Here is an 18,500-nt window from a genome sequence, read left to right as displayed (position 1 = left end):
GTGTGTTTTTGGGAAAGGGTGTTTTTACTGACAGTCCCGTCCAAGAACAGGGTGGCAATCATATCTTTTGGTGTGCCATAAGCCTAATCCTTTCACGACTGTTGAGAAATTAATAGCGTAGTGCTTCATGATAAGACTGAAACCTGGTTACAGTTGGGCAAACATTACATTATCATGTATTTATAAATATTAGCAAATGTGTGGGGGAGGATTGCTTTTACAATGAAGACACTACCTGCATACTTGTTGGCATAGTTGGAATATTTTGAGTGCTTGGAACCTACTATGTGAAGTGAGATTTTCTATCTCATTCCAGAAGGAGATTTCCTATACTGTGGGTAATTATCCACTGCAAATTCCAAATCATATATGCAGCACTTTAAACTTTAAAGATACTACATATCATTTACATCAGCAAGTGCCCCAATGGAGCTTACAGTCTAAGGTCCCTATCACATTCACACACAATAGGGCCACTTTTTACAGGGGGGTGAGAGAACAAACTGGTTTACCTTAAGAAAATCCACCCACCAAGCTAGCGTTCTGCCATATTTTGTTAATGCCCCCAACATAATGATACTAGGGAACATCATGCTTTATATTGAGGTAATCTATATAGTTTTATCCAGAGAGATTTGTTAAAATTGATAAGGCAAAATGAAGCTCTTAAATCTAGACTGTCAGGTGGACTGTGGAATAAAATAAGGAGAACTGTGGAATCAATTACTTGTAAGTCAAGGTGAAAAGTAGAGCAAAGTATTCCATACATCTGTGATATGGGCACTCATAGTTAATTTAAAATGAATTCTGAATTGAAGATGTGGGGCAATCTATAAATTGATTGTTAAGATATACAATAGTAACTGCACTGACAACTTGTCCGCCATTGTGACTGGTCATATCTTTTCAGTTCCATCACAGGGATTTACTTTGTATGGCCATCTTGGCAGATGTGAGGGAATTCATTGATAATTCATAATTACAAACACATAGCAGTTCCACACATTTCACATGTATTAACTGCATATTAATCTTTAACAATAAAACATGATATCATACCACATGGAAGGAGTGGGTGTTGTATCAGAGAAGATCAACATCGATTATATTTTCTCTATCATTAAGATGTGCATCATACATGGTGAATGCAATAGCTGCTCAAAACCATATTATACAAAATAAAGCAGGGCTGTGGAGTCGGAGTCGAGGAGTCTGAGTCGGAGGCAATTTTGGGTACCTGGAGTCGGAGTCGGCAAAAAATGAACCAACTCCGACACCGACTCCTACTAAATTTAAATGGGAATAAAAAAAAATAAATAAAGCAAGTTTAAATGTCCCAATTAAAAAACAGTCATAATTAATTACTTCTCTGCTATAAGAATAAAGCCCAATGCACGTAGTGCATAAACGAAAACGTTGAGTGACCATGAAGCTTTTCATTGACTGTATGCTTCACTAAATGGGACGTATGCACAGTTACGGTGCGGCAGCTCCACTGCGTCGTGTTCCTCTGTTACAGGGAACCCAATGCCCACTGGGAACCCAGCCTAACTCTCACTGATAACTAATTAAGTAAAAAAAATTTGCAGGACTAGAAATACTTGTATACGTGAAGGGAATGGATAGTCAATAGTTTAAAGGAACAGTAACACCAAAAAATGAAAGTATAAAAGTAACTAAAATATAATGTGCTGCTGCCCTGCACTGTGTGTTTACTTCAGAAAATCTACTATAATTTATATAAATAAGCTGCTGTGTAGTATGGAGGCAGCCATTCCTGCACTGGTACAGCTGGGGTGTTTGCTACAGAAACCCTACTATAGTTTATATAAATACCCACTGTGTAGCCCCGGGGGCAGCCGTTCCTGCACTGGTACAACTGGGGTGTTTGCTACAGAAACCCTACTATAGTTTATATAAATACCCCGCTGTGTAGCCCCGGGGGCAGCCTTCCTGCACTGGTACAGCTGGGGTGTTTGCTACAGAAACCCTACTATAGTTTATATAAATACCCCGCTGTGTAGCCCCGGGGGCAGCCGTTCCTGCACTGGTACAGCTGGGGTCTTTGCTACAGAAACCCTACTATAGTTTATATAAATACCCCGCTGTGTAGCCCCGGGGGCAGCCATTCCTGCACTGGTACAGCTGGGGTGTTTGCTACAGGAACCCTACTATAGTTTATATAAATAAGCTGCTATGTAGCCATGGGGGCAGCCATTCCTGCACTGGTACAGCTGGGGTGTTTGCTACAGGAACCCTACTATAGTTTATATAAATAAGCTGCTATGTAGCCATGGAGGCAGCCATTCAAAGGAGAAAAGGCACAGGCACATAGCAGATAACAGATAAAACACTATTGTATTATACAAAACTTATCTGTTATCTGCTATGTAACCTGTGCCTTTTCTCCTTTTTTCCAGCTTAAATGGCTGCCCCCGTTGCTACACAGCAGCTTATTATATAAATGATAGTAGTTTTACTGTAGCAAACACACCAGTTTTACCAGTGCAGGGCAACAGTGCATTATATTTTTATTACTTTAAAGCTCTTTTATTTTTTGGTGTTACTGTTCCTTTAAGATTTGAAAAACTGCTGTAATTCAGCTGTAATGTTAGCTTAAACTTTAAACATGACTATGGGATTCTAGGGAAATCATTAGTAGTAGGAGTATAGATAAAATTGTCTTTCAGTTTATTATCAGTTCAGTTGTGTTTTAAGTTCCCCTTCCTAGATGTATAAAATACATTAGCATATTTAAAACAGAGGAGTCGGAGTCGGAGTCGGAAGTATCAGAAACTGAGGAGTCGGAGTCGGGGAATTTATCTACCGACTCCACAGCCCTGAAATAAAGTACCAAATTGCATGACAGTGCAAAAAATGCATAATAACCTAAGAATTTCAACTAAGATAACCTAAAATGAATCACAATATACATCCCATTAGATATCCAAATATGTACAGTCATATGAAAAGTTTGGAAACCCCTCTTAATCCTTTGGAGTTTTGTTTATCATTGGCTGAGCTTTCAAAGTAGCAACTTCCTTGTAATATACAACATATCTTATGGAAACAGTAGTATTTCAGCAGTGACACAAAGTTCTTTGTATTAACAGAAAAAATGCAATATCCATCATAACAAAATTAGACAGGTGCGTAAATTTGGCCACCCCAACAGAGATATTACATCAATACTTAGTTGAGCCTCCTTTTGCAAATGTAACAGCCTCTAGACACCTCCTATAGCCTTTGATGATTGTCTTTATTCTGGATGGCGGTATTTTTGACAATTCATCCATATAAAATCTCTACAGTTCAGTTAAACTTAATGGCTGCCAAGCACGGACAGCCTGCTTGAGATCGCCCCATAGATTTTCGATGATATTCAAGTTGGGGGACTGTGACGGCCATTGCAGAATATTGTATTTCTCTCTCTGCATAAATGCCTTTGTAGATTTCCAAGTGTATTTAGTGTCATGGTCTTGTTGGAATATCCAACCCCTGCGTAACTTCAACTTTGTGACTGATGCTTTAACATTTATCTTGAAGAATTTGTTGATCTTGGGCTGAATTCATCTGACCCTCGACTTAACAAGGCCCTGAACTAGCCACACAGCCCCACAGCATGATGGAACCTCCACCAAATTTGACAGTAGGTAGCAGGTGTTTTTCTTGGAATGCAGTTCTCTTCTTCCACCATGCAAAGTGCTTTTTGTTATGACCAAATAATTACATTTTTGTCTCATCAGTCCAAAGCACTTTGTTCCAAAATGACTGTGGCTTGTCTAACTACGCTTTTGCATACAACACTCTTCAGAGAGTCAAACAGAAGCACAACTTGCAGTTGGCCACTTTAAATACCTTTTCACATGATTGGACACACCTGTCCATGAAGTTCAAGGCTCAACGAGCTAATCCAACCAATTTGGTGTTGCCAGTAATAAGTATTGAGCAGTTACATGCATTCAAATTGGCAAAATTATATGGATACCCAAATTTTTGCACAGCCAGTTTTTCACATTTCGTTTAATTTCATACAGCTAAATACTGCTTCACTAAAAATCTTTGTTTAGAAAACACCCCAGTACTCAAATGTTCCTGAAAGACATACCACTGTCTTTTTTTTGTTGAAAGTGGAGTAAATTATTATGCAGGCTGAGAGGGGTTCCCAAACTTTTTCATATGACTGTATATACACGTAAACAAACCCAATACACATAAATGTGTGACTATACACATACATACAACCATACACACAATTATATCAGTGCACTTATTATTGATATCACATAGTATCACATACTTTACTTTACACTCCATATAACACTAATGCATCATAGTGCAAAGCACACAGTAGAGCAAATACTTAAAATTCTGTTACAGTAAACTGAACGCACATGGATCTGTGACAGTCTGATCTCAGCAGCAAACAGATAGTTTAAACATTGTGGTGCCAAGTTATGACTGTCAACACTTAGGGGCACATTTACTAACCCACGAACGGGCCGAATGCGTCCGATTGCGTTTTTTTCGTAATGATCGGTAATTTTGCGATTTTTTTCGGCAAAACGTCGCGCCTTTTAAGTTTTAATGCTACGAAAAAGGCGCGACTTTGCGTGCAAGTGTTAACGCTACGAAAAAATCGCGACTTTGCGCAACTTTCGTAATGGCTACGAAAAACTCGCGTTTTTACGCAAAAATCGTAAAGACGCCGAAAAACTCGCGTTTTTACGCAAAAATCGTAAAGACGCTGAAAAATCGCAAAAAATACGAAAAAGTCGCAAAATGTTCGTTTCCAATCGGAATTTTTCCAATTCGGATTCGAAATCGTGTCTTAGTAAATCAGCCCCTTAATGTGCTTTCAGTTGTATGCTTGTCGTTCAGTAGTATAAGAAGTGGCGACAAGTTGAGGGGGATCTTTTGTCCACTGCTGTTGTAAAGATGGATAAAATGAATTACGTTTTCCCCCTACCTACCCTGTGTGTTTGCAGTGACAGGAATGATGAGGAATGAGGGTGGATTTCAACCATAAAATAAACAATTGAGAGTATTTTGGCTGAATCTACCCCAGCTGTGAAGTGACAGGTGGATTTCTTTTCTGTATACACATAGGCAGTAGAGGGACAAATCTTGTGACATTAGCCATAGGATGCTTAGCTCAGGTAAAGTAAATATACATATATAAATATAAATCATATACATTGTTAAAATCCGAAACCTTCAGTGTTAAAGAAATTAAGAGAATGCTATGATAGACTGGGTAAAACATGGTATTATAACCAATGCATTTTTTATATGTAGCTTTATCGTGTGCTCATCTGATTATCAGATTTATATAGATTTCTATTTTTAATTACAATGTGATATGCATATTTACTGCATGGACAGTATGTCAGAGTACTAGCTATCCACACAATATTTATCCAGGCATCCTGCCATGCAAAGGGAGGATGAACAGCCAACTACCTTTTATAAAGCTGCTGCATAAATCACATAGACAAAGAAATCATAAGCTTGCTTAGGATTATGCTTCACTTCTCCTAGAATGTGAATTCAGAGGTATTTATTTAAATCAGTAACTTAGAACTGAAATAATTAGGGATGATCAGCTCTTCAGCAGATATTTTTTTGCACAACAGCTGCTCAAGAGAAAAGATATTGTTACCTCAACAAGCATGGCCGGAAGCTGTGGATCACACCACAAAGTTTCAGGTGATTTGCCTGCTCTTAAAGTCAGGGTCTGCAGCAAAAACAGGCACCCAGAGGTACCCACAGTGAATTGCAAGTGTTGGGCAAGTGCTAGTATTGTGCTGATGTGGGTTTATTTACTTTCCGGTCTGAAAATTCTGCTCTGGTTTTTTAAAAGGTGGGAAGTATATAATGGGTCTGGGGGCATATAAAACTGTGTGTAGTTGTTAGGATATAGATAGAAGGTACCAGCAAAGATACTGTTAAATGTTTTTTTTCCACTCACTCCCTATTAAAGCTTTACATTTGCCTCTTGAACTTTCCTGCCACTAATGCTTTCTGCACAGATGCACTAAAGATGTTTCATGTATGGGATCTATTACCTAAAATTCCATTATCCAGGAATCTCCAAAAGATGTCTTTATCATTTCTCCTATAATTTTATTCAAACTATTTTTGACTGATTTTCCTTTTTTATGTGATAATTTAACACTCCCTTATTGAACTTGATGATGCTTGTTACCTATTGATGTTTGATATATGCCTGTATAGTTGCGTTCTGCACTGCTCAGTCTTACCTGCTTTCCACTTCAGATCGGGTACTGCTGCCTGTAATTCACAGGGGAAACCCTGAAACTACCTCCACCTCCTGACCAGGCGGTAGCTCCAGGGTTTCCTTTTTATCCTGAATTGACACAGCGCACTTGCTTAAAGAATCAGATGCAGATATCACTCGAATGCCCAGCACTGAAAATGATGCCAGACCAATAGCTTATAGAAGGCTGCATTGTGGAAATAAACATACTGACTGCATTTAAAATTCAATGTGTCTGCAGACGTAAATGAGCCCTTAGTGTTTGAGCCCTACATGACCTTTTGTCAAGTGTACAACAATTCACCGAACAAACAAGTATTTAGCTGCTCAAACAGAAAGTATGCCCCATCCTCCAGTGAGCACAAAGCACCAGGGGTTTGATTAATTTTAAAATCCAGAACAGGGCCAAAGATTTGCCACAAAGTCCATCCTTTTATCACAAACATAAAATAAATCTATATATATATATATATAAGTCCAAGAATTGGGTGCACACCAGGATATTTTTTAAAAATTAAAACGTTACTTTTATTTAAACATGCTGTTAAAACAGGCCAACATTTCGGGCTCCTCCTAAGACCATTATCAAGACCTTGATAATGGTCTTAGGAGGAGACCGAAACGTTGGCCTGTTTTAACAGCATGTTTAAATAAAAGTAACATTTTAATTTTTAAAAAATATCCTGGTGTGCACCCAATTCTTGGACTTCTGGATAATTAGACACATGGAGGTAGCACCCAGGTGATTTATATTACGGGTTTGGTGTGCTGAAAATTTTGTGGACTGTATATATATATATATATATATATATATATATATATATATATATATATATAAAATGGAGTCTGCCGGCACTCACGAAACCGATGGTTAACGTTGCCTGGGTGCAAAGTTCAGAAAGAAATGTGCAAGGAAAAAATCACGGAAGTCGCACACACAGGACTTATACAAAACAAAAAATTCTTTTTTTATTGCCAGAGGAGTGAACTAACGTTTCGGCTGTTACACCAGCCTTTGTCAAAGTTGTAGCAGCAAAGGAGAAACACACATAAATACTGTGTATGGCGGGAAAAATCAAACAAAGAAGTGAAAAAACTTTCATGACGTGTATAGTGCACAAAACTACCAACCCCACCCATCACATTAACATATCATTAAAATGCTAATTATAAGGTGTTAGTACATCGATACCCTGATACGGACAATGTATAATCAAGGCATTAGCAAAGAAAATTTATACGCACAAACAACAAAATTCCGAAGTATACTAAAGGGGTAGGTGCTGGGTGTGAACACAGGGAAAGAATTACATAAGACGAATACTAACGAAACACAAACGAATATTGTTGGGAAAATTAAAATAAAATAATTATAGAAAAAACAAATAAAACAGTAGAAGTCGGAAAACGAGTATCGGTGCAAGAGGAACCGTGAACGTACGTGACACCAGGTAAATAGAAACGGCTGGCCGTTTACCGTGGAGCCGGTATTCTTATGTGCCTCAGGCTACGGTGCTGCCTTACAATGTAAGTGCACCGAAAATCTATTGGTGAGTACAGTGCCCCCTTTAGCGATTTAGTATGCCACTGCCCTTGCCCTATATGCTGTAACTCTTTGGTCCGATTGCCACGATGTCACTAGGAAACGCTTGGAGCGCCTAGCATATTTCGGTATGTTTCGAGGTGGTATTCCTTGGTGGGATTCCGTGCTGATACTTACCTTCTCCCTTTGCTCTTCACTGTACCATTTATTTGGACTTACCTTTACCGGAGAGGGGTTTCTTTCTTTCTATTTACCTGGTGTCACGTACGTTCACGTTTCCTCTTGCACCGATACTCGTTTTCCGACTTCTACTGTTTTATTTGCTTTTTCTATAATTATTTTATTTTAATTTTCCCAACAATATTCGTTTGTGTTTCGTTAGTATTCGTCTTATGTAATTCTTTCCCTGTGTTCACACCCAGCACCTACCCCTTTAGTATACTTCGGAATTTTGTTGTTTGTGCGTATAAATTTTCTTTGCTAATGCCTTGATTATACATTGTCCGTATCAGGGTATCGATGTACTAACACCTTATAATTAGCATTTTAATGATATGTTAATGTGATGGGTGGGGTTGGTAGTTTTGTGCACTATACACGTCATGAAAGTTTTTTCACTTCTTTGTTTGATTTTTCCCGCCATACACAGTATTTATGTGTGTTTCTCCTTTGCTGCTACAACTTTGACAAAGGCTGGTGTAACAGCCGAAACGTTAGTTCACTCCTCTGGCAATAAAAAAAGAATTTTTTGTTTTATATATATATATATATATATATATAAAGTTCCATAAATAAATCTAAAAGTGTTTTTTTTTTACACAGACATGCCTAATTCCACAGATTGTAAGAAACAGCTGTCAAATTTTGAAAAACGTTATGCGGGGCTTGCATTTGCCTCTGAAAATTTCCCCGATACTTGGCAGTGACATTTGCACATACGCTCTTCTAGAAGTGATGTCACACGCAAATGTCGTGTTAAAAAAATTGTTAGCAGCACATGTGAAAATGCTTTTGATGATGTCACGGAATGTCTTGGTAAAGCTGCATAGGGATTGGATGGGTGAAGTTTAAACTTCCTCTCTAGCCCATCCAATCTCTATGCAGCTTTACTGGGACTTCTGAGACTTGGTACCATGTGACTTTATTATGTGAAAGCCACCATTTATTTCATGGAGCAGAAGTAAAGGAGTAAAAGGAAGAAAAGCTGGATAAAAACAGCAATTTCAGTCTTTGGTTTTACATTTTTCAATAAGAATTCATATTAAAATTAATATTTAAACCATATTATGGTTTTGCCCATGTGAAACTGCAGTAACCTCCTCTGTTCTCATAATATTTATGCTTTTAAATTTAAGGGGCAATAAAACCAAGAAGAGTTTTTAAAAGTAGTATAGCTTTTCTCTTTTAATGAGCTAAATCCCATTAAGGAATGCTATTTCCTAATTTGTAGGGCTCCATTACCTAACCCCACATGTCCATCCCCATTATTCTGACATTTCTGATCATCTTGCCAGGTGCTGGCTCACCGAATGCCCCTCTGCATAGGGATTAGATAGCTTTTTTTACATTCAGAAACTTGAATGTAAACATTTGGCATCTAAAAGTTTTAAAACTGATGTAGAAGTCAATGTTCCTAGGCACAATTAAAGCTTTTTTTCTAAAGTTTTTACATTTTTCTTAAAAAATAATGAATATAATGCAATTTCACTGTGTTCAAATTTTTTTTTCCCAAAAAAAAATTTAAAATTAGGGATGCACCAAATCCCGGATTCGGGCCAAATCCAGGCTTTTTTTGAGGGATTCGGTTTCGGGCAAATCCACGGTCCTGGCTGAACCGAATTCTAATTAGCATAAATTAGCATATGCTAATAAGCATTCGGAAAGGGTTCAAAGTTAGGGGTGAAAAATTTTTAGCTGCGTGCGTGGCAACTTTTAACCCTTCACAATCCTAATTAGCATATGCTAATTAGAATTTGGTTCGGGATTTGTCGGAATCCATCAGGGTGGGTTCGGGGCTCCTTCCCTGGAGGACACTTCTTTTGCTTGGAAATGTTGGTGGTTTTGGATTTTTGACACTGCTTTTTTGTGCGACAATTCGAAAAAGTTTTGCACAGACTTTTTCAGTTCACACTTTTCAGTAAATGGCAGACATTTGTGGAAATGAGTTTATTCAAAGTTTTAAAATAAAAAAAATGAGAAAAGTTTTAGTATATCTAAGTTTTAGTTGTTTTTCTTTTAGTCTAGTTTTCGTACTGTACTTTTTCATTAATTTGCTCAACTTTTTCATACTTTGCGACAAAAACGCGCAACAATTTGTGAGACAAAATCGTATTTGTCGGGCCGAGTACAAAAGTTTTGGATTCATTCAAGCTTCGTTATCATGACTTTCCTTGGGCCAGGTTGGAGCTGCAGAGTGCCATTGAGTCCTATGGGAGACTTTCCTTGGGCCAGGTTGGAGCTGCAGAGTGCCATTGAGTCCTATGGGAGGCTTCCAAAAACATGCACAGAAGGATCAAAGTCAGAAAGGTTTTCCCGCCGTTTACCATTGTTCTGATACGAAAATGTCGTGACTTTTGGATAGCCAATACGATATAATCGTGTCTAATACGTTTTTTTAGTAAGCATTTTCTGGACATTTCCGATCATGAGAAATTATCGTATCCAATCCGAATTTTTAACCATTTCGGGATTCAAACTCTTACTTTGATGAATCAGCCCCCAGGTGTTCCTTTTTTGGTTGTGCATATCACAATCAGAAAGTTATATCTGCTTCGGCATAAAAATAAATGCACAAATACGATTGATAAATGCTTATGAACTTGGACTTAAAAACTCCAGTTTATGAAAATGTATGCACTTGAAAAAAAAAAGATGAATAAAATATTAAATCAGGGATTTTGCATAAATCAATCCCCCCTTTTTAGTGCTACATAAATAAATGATTAGAATCATAATGAAATCCATCTTGTGGAATTTAGGAATTTTCTAGGGAACATGTCACAAGAATCAAAGCTTGTACCTGAATAAAAGAACATGTCTGTACTAGTGTGTAATCACCTTTTATCTGTGTCCTTCTAGGCATCCTTAAAGGCAACATTGACATTCCGCACATTAACACTTTACTAGCAGATGTTTTGGTAGTCGCCTCTCTAAATGTTTCAGTGAATTTCAACTCCATATATATATATGTACTTAACAGATGCCAGTTGGAACAATTCATTCATAACATTTCATTCACAGAAGAGATTATTGGCTATTTAAATGCTTGCTCTTTATTTTCTGTTTTTGTAAAATTAGAACACTTGAGACTTATGTTGACCTCAATAAACCTTTTAGAATTATCATCAAATTTAGGTCAGTTGAAGGCAATTCTTAAATCAAGCAAGTCTGTGTATCATCCCAGTAATTCCTTTTAAAGGCTTAGAAATGCATTGTTTCATCAGATGTATGTCTTGCTGTGTATGTGTGTTTAATATATAAAGATAAAAAAAACTCTTGCGCAAACAGGGCTTTGCCATCAATATCGGTGTTACTAAAAAATCAGTGTTTAGACCCTCACTGGGGTCTTTTGATGGGAGTGCAGCTTTAAAACCCATTGTCGACCTCAAACATAAAGCGTTCATTCTTAAACTATACCTATCTATTTCTATGTGTGTATATATTTTATATGGCTCTTCTTGTGTTCATAGTGCTGATTTTTTAAATATAGGTTAATAATAAATATCTGAACAGATTTATCATTCATTGTAAATAAGTGTAATAAAAGTATTTGTGAAGCACCAGGTGGAATAATTGGCACAAATGACTGGATAATGTGCTGCTTATACTGATATGGATATACAAATTTCAGGAATCTGTTTTCAGACCTTGATCTGAATGAGGGGTAAGATCCAAAGGACTAAAGTGGCCATAGACGTAACAATAAAGATCGTTCGTTCCCTTTATTGACGTTGAGGGCTGAATCCTCAGATATGGAGGTAGAAACAATAGGGATTCTACCTTCACCTGACAATTCAGCCCTAAACACAGATTTTGCTCGGGTGCCATCAAAATCTTTTGACCCGTCTGATCGATGAGACGACCGATATCTGGAGCTTTTGCAATATCGGTTGTCTCGTTAATCTGCCATACACTCACCGAATATTGTATTAAACTAGGTTTTTATTTAAGTAAAAGATAAACATACTTCAGTTTTATGGTGGTGAAAAAATGTCTGTAGAGCTGTGGTAGCAGTCCAATAATCTTATAATAAATATAATTTCTTTCCTTTACAGATCATCAGAAATTGGAACGTGAAGCAAGAATCTGCCGTCTTCTTAAGCATCCCAATATTGGTAATATTTTATTTAAGTAGTAAGAAATGTTATGATAATTTTGTTCCTTTGTGTGTTCCTTTGTACCAAGAAGTGTACAGCTAAAAATGCTTTATTTTATATGCTTTATCTGTACCAGCTCAGAGGCTTAGTAGCCATATGTTCAGTGATCAGTGTCTTCAAAGTTGACCATAACCGTTCCTATCTATGATCTTGATAGGTCATCTTTTGCAAGGCATTCTTATGCAATATATTTTTATGGAGGCCTACATTGTTCAGGGGTATAGTTTTACTTTAAACCCAGCTCTTCTCCAGCCCCTCCTGCAAACTTATTTCACCCCCCATACACAACAGTAGCAGAGACAGAAGATGTACATGCCTAGAGCCCTGGCACCTCAACACCCCCTTAATGCTTAGTGTGTCTACCCATAGTTGCAGCCCTGGCTTATGCTACAGGGCTCATTAATTAATATGTAATATGCACTAGTTTCTGAGCTGCTGTGTAATGTGAATCTATCAGCTATCATAAATTTGAGTTGGGGAATTCCCTACTACTTTGTTGAACTATAGAAGCTGTTCAGATGGGTGGTGAAACATTTTCAGGATTACTCAGCAAGTCACTTAACAAGTCTAGTTGCCTTACACTTAACTATTAGATAATAAACCTCTAAATGTGCCTGTAGCCTACACAATTATCTTTGTGAGAAAGGCATGTTGCAGAAATGGTGGTCCCCTTAAGGAGTAGTTTACCATTGGCAACCCTTTATTAGTGATAATTTTAAAATAATTGGTTGAATAAATACTTAATACAACACATTTTTTGGCTTATGTGTAAGGTGAATGTTGTCTTCTACTCAATAATTCTTAGTGACAAAGAAGTGCCAACTAAGAGTAGGCTGTAGCAGTAGCCATACCCATACCCAGTGCCATCTGTGATAGCACAATAAACTATATAAATCTCTGCCCAGCATTAATTAAAATAGCCAGTTTCACACTGTCAACTTATTACTAAAACATCTATAAATCCGACTACGTTGTCTTAGGAACATTTTTTTGTTGTATGTTTGTTTTAGAATGGCACTATTTCTTTTTTCTTACTTCTTATTGTGAGCCATATATCTAATACCAAGTATTTTGTGTAGTTTGTATTTTTTTATAGTACTCTAATTTCTTGTTTGTAGCTTATCATGGGTGTTAATCTAAAAGATATGTGAATAAATACAATTTTTTCAAATTTGATTGATTGATTAGGGGCCAATTACTAATATCTTTCATGAAGCAGTAAATAAAGTTTTAGTAGGAGTTATTTTATACCTAGGTTGTTTAATTACTAATTTAATATACCATAAGGGTGGGGGGCATCTTATTTTTATGGTAGCACTAATGCTCACTTGCATTCTCTGCTGATTCATAAACCTGAGCAGTCACCAGGGCTGTGGAGTCGGTAGATAAATTCTCCGACTCCGACTCCTCAGTTTCTGATACTTCTGACTCCGACTCCACGACTCCGACTCCTCTGTTTTTAATATGCTAATGTATTTTATACATTCATACAGTCAATGAAAAGCATGCTTCATGGTCACTCAATGTGTTCGTTTATGCACTGCGTGCATTGGGCTTTATTCTTATAGCAGAGAAGTAATTAATTATGACTGTTTGTGAATTGGGACATTTAAACTTGCTTTATTTTTATTTTTTTTATTCCCATTAAAATTTAGTAGGAGTTGGAGTCGGTTCATTTTTTGCCGACTCCAACTCCAGGTACCCAAAATTGCCTCCGACTCCTCGACTCCGACTTCACAGCCCTGGCAGTCACATCCTACATTGTCCTGCTACTCCTTTCCATTTGCACCCTAAAATATGCACCAATTGAAGTTCTTCATAATTGGCATTGAGAGGCAGACATGGACATGTAATTTTACTTATGGGGAGGGTTGTGCATACAATGAATAAATTAATACTTGATCAATTGAATGAAATCAATACATTTCTAGTTAATGAATGAATACTAAAAAGGGGTCTGGGTGCAGAACCAAATTAGTTTTGTGTGCCTGCATCCGGCCTGACGTGCAGTCTCATCCGAAAACTGTTCGGAGTGTAGATGCTGTCATGCTGATTCTTGTCTATCTGCCATATTATCTGGCTGAGGAAAAATGTTCTTGTATTAAAACATAATTTGCTTCTTCCAAGCTGCTGAATTATATGTTAAGTAATGTGTATGCTACAAAAAATTATTTCATTATGTGCCACAGTTCTAAAATTAAAATACTATGCTATAGTGGTACTATATCAGAAATCTTACATATTGGAAAAGAGACACTTTCAAGCAGCCTGTAGCTTTCCTTCAGTATTCTTTGCATAAGAGCCCAAATTCCGGTTACAGGAAACAATACTATTTGTGTCAGAAAATGCTCTTATTGGTCTCCCAAAGCAGATGCAAGTCTCACATGCATTATTTATGGCCATATTAGGACTTAAGCCATTATTCACATGCTTAGAGTCCTATAAGGTCATCTATACCAGGAGCTCACTCCTGATCTGTGTGAAATAGTGCTCGTTAGATGTATTTTCTGTCCCAAATAGTATTGTTTACCCTAGTCAGAATGCGGGCTAGATTAGTACTCACCTCTTGTGGGTCAAACTATTTTACTATGATAGCTGACCTTTAACTTGTTTATGCAGACAAAGCACATTTTTTAAATCTAGTTTGTGTGCAAAAACCCAGTTATTGAACAGCATTCTTTATGTTAATAATGAATATCTTCAAAAACTGTTTGTAATATTTAACCATACCAATTACATATATTTTTCATGAACTCTCTGCAGCAGAGTTAAAATAAGTGCTTTTTCCCAAACAGAAATGGTCTCATAAATTATTTAGTCTGACTGCATACAGTATTTAAGCTTGATATCATTAAATGCTTTTAGCAATCTCTTAAAAACAATTCAGATATACAGTACATATAAATGTAGGGATCAGCAATGATTTAGTATCTGTTTAAGTGCAAAGAAATAAAAAGGAATACAGTCAACACATAAAGATTTTGTGGATTAAAAATATACTCAATTATAATTAATTAAGCTACGTCATAAGTCAGATTCTAGTGCACATCCCAATTAGTATTGTAGAACATTGGGGTTAAGTGTACACACATAATACAACACCATTTAGCAGCATCCCAGAGACAGGTCTAAGGTTGGCACCTGCCGGTTTTACATTTGACAGTCTGCTTTTTGCATGGGCTGTTTAGTTTAAAACTGGTATCAAAAGTCTGAAAACATGACTGATGTGAATCTTGGCCAGTTACTAGCTGACCTATGCTATTGAGCAGACCCCACAGCCCAGAGTACAGAGGGGCCTGGGCCACAGGGTCTGCTGTAAAGTAGCCCCTCTCTTACCTTTAATGAGCTTGCTGTGGTGGTTCAGGGTTACATTCAGGACCCCAGTGCTTACAAGTTAGGCCACAGATCAACGTAGCTAGATATAAACATTTTGCACCAACTTCTTCTATGGTACCAATCCCACATTGAGTTGTGATGGATAATGTATCTGTGATTCCCTGCTCATGGTACCTGGTACCATGGCAAAATACAGATTTGCTCTGCAATATGACAGGCTGGTTGTCTTCCAATTCTTTGCTCTCTTGTGGCGATAGTTAAGTAAGAGTGTGTGTACATTTGACTTGTGAATGCTCGATCATAGTCTGAGAGTGGAGGACTGGAAAAAAGGAGGCCTTTCCTGTATTTTTAAGATTGGTATAGGTAACAGGGCCTTTCTGGGATGGGTGCTTTGCTTCAGGAGTGGAGGGGGGGTGCACAAAGGGCCCCTGATTTAGGTTTACCTTTTGTTCCTTTTTATATTCTAGATTACTGCTTAAAAGATGATTTAAAGATGAATAGCCCCTTTAAGCAGAAACTTGCCTTAGTACTTGCCTCAAATGGGGAGAAAACTACTTTAATGATAGAGTAGTATATAATCAATGAATTACTTGTATGTATGTATATCTTATAAAGCGCTACTTATGTACACAGGGCTGTACATTATTACTATACTAAATATCTTACTAGCACAATAAGGAAACCAATGATGCATACGGCACACCAGCATCCATACAGTGCCCTCACAGCTTGGGGAGTAGGTTTTGCTAGACAAATTTATTACTGTCAGCACTTATTCAATAAAGACATTTCTGGCGGCTAAGGCAGATTGCATTATAAAATTAAACTCTGCTAAACTGATTTTGCAAAACATTATTTGGATTGCCATCTGGAAGGTTTTATTTTTGTTAAACTTTTCCCGGAACTTTAAGAAAGCAGTCTGACATATTAAAGGCTTGTAATATATCCCTGCCGCAACATACTGTATAAACATATACTGCATGTTCATGGCTAACTTATCATTTTCTGTTTGATCCTCAAAAACAAAACAAAAAGAAACAGACATCCCCCTGTTCTATATTCAGTCAGTTACTAGAAGTTTACACACTATGGGACAATGTAATAACTGAAAAAAATTGGCAGAAGGTGAAAAATTATTTCTTTGTGTGAATTTAATAAAGCTTTAGTGACCCTATGTGCCAGTCGATACAACATTGCATGTGATATCTTTGGCAAAAAATACAAGCTTTAAGCAAGCTTTCTAAATGTGCTATTAAAATTCAATAACTATCTACCGAAGAGTATTAAATAGCCAAATAGAAATGTTATTTTTATGCATTAAATTTTTTCTCTTTTTATGAATTGTTTTATATTTACCCCTATGTTATTCTGTCATTTTACTGGAAACAATTTGCTATTTACTGCTTTTAGCAAATAAAAATATAGCAAAAGATTATTGGGAAGGCAGTTCAATCTCTTGCGGATAATTAAAAGATTGTTCATAAAGTAAATGTGACAGCTGAAGCCAATTTCAGGGGTTGAAAAAGTATCCTTTAATAGTTGTAACCTCTTACATGCAACCATGGCCTCCTGTCAGTTGTCATCTAATGATTCAGAAATAAAAGCAATTCTCAAAGGAATACAAAAAAGATGTTTCTAATTGCTTCCATCTTGCAGTTTTATTTTTTCAGAATAACTCTTAAGCACTTATGTAGATACAAAATCAAGACAGAAGTTAAAAATCAAAATCTCGAAAGGCAGATTTGAAATAGAGAATAAACAACAAATGTTTTGCTGCGAAATGTATTTCCTTTTGGAAAATTGTCAAGAGATCTCAAATACGGTAAAAATTACCATGGCAGAATTATCACAACAGTCCAAAGTATGCAAAACAAGGACTGACGGAAGCAACCGCTTATGTATGACTAGTTAGGGTTATGTAATAAAAGGAACAGTTTGTCCTGGTCTAGTATCCCTTTTTTAATCAGCTAATATAAAAAGCCAGGATATTATTGTACTGTTTTGTAAAGTTCCTGCTAATTAAAATTCCCTTGTTGGAGTACTAGAGATGAACTTTAGTTGTGGAGTAAATGCTGAAACCTAACCTAGTGGTTTATCTCAGTTATCAGTGAGTTCTCAAACCCTCTGCAAAGTCAGGCGTATTTAGTTCAGAGTCATGCGGTTACTGTGGCATACAGTTTATTGTATATGTAAATTCCTTTTATGTTTATCAGTCATGTCAACGGTTATTTATTTTCAAACCCCTTTTTCATAAAACTAAGCACACATTTTGGTTTAGAAAATAATATAAGTCAAACACTGCAAAATATCTTTAAAAATGACATTCTGTCTTTTCTATCTCTTTTGGAAAGTAAAATTGGAAAATAATTTGGGATGGACTAACCCTAAACACTGCAAACATGGCTTTAAAAAGTGATATTTAGTCCAATAAATGTAGTAAGACGTTTTATAACTAGAGTATTGTATTCCTGGAAATGAAGTGTGGGTATGCTAAAAAACAAACAAACTAAAATATCAATATGATTTATATATAGAGTAACCATACACAACAGCTAGTGTTAGATGGCACAAGTCTATGATCTGCCATCAAGGCTTGGAACTTCCTGATGTTACCATTGTAAAGCAAAATAATTCCTTTATACATATAAACATATTTTTCTTTAGAGAAAGAAGTGGTTTCAAGTAATGGGTTAGTTCTTGTATTCAGAGTGTGAAGATTTATAGCTGGCTTGCTGCTTTATTATACAAATTCAATGCAGAAATGTACCAGCATTCTCTACACAACCTTGTTGCACATGTTCATTATATATATATATATATATAATATAATATATATATATAATATATATATATATATATATATATATATATATATATATATATATATATATATATATAAATATATAGACCAAAATCAGTTCGTACTATTAGTATCTATGGTGAATACCTCTGGGGAGGCAATCAT

At 36.5% G+C, this 18,500-nt stretch overlaps 1 protein-coding gene across 15 annotated transcripts in view; it reads left to right on the top strand.

Annotated features, from left to right (window-relative positions):
- Positions 1-18,500, top strand: part of camk2d (calcium/calmodulin dependent protein kinase (CaM kinase) II delta) — a 107,369-nt gene that overhangs the window by 26,296 nt on the left and 62,573 nt on the right. For all 15 annotated transcript variants that reach the window (XM_031890418.1, XM_031890379.1, XM_031890449.1 and 12 more), the window contains 1 exon segment: positions 12,098-12,157. In XM_031890418.1, coding sequence (XP_031746278.1) covers positions 12,098-12,157 — 60 coding nt within the window.

Source organism: Xenopus tropicalis, chromosome 1, assembly GCF_000004195.4.
Source record: "Xenopus tropicalis strain Nigerian chromosome 1, UCB_Xtro_10.0, whole genome shotgun sequence".
NCBI classification, from domain to species: Eukaryota; Metazoa; Chordata; class Amphibia; order Anura; family Pipidae; genus Xenopus; species Xenopus tropicalis.
This window is presented reverse-complemented; position numbering and strand designations above follow the sequence as displayed.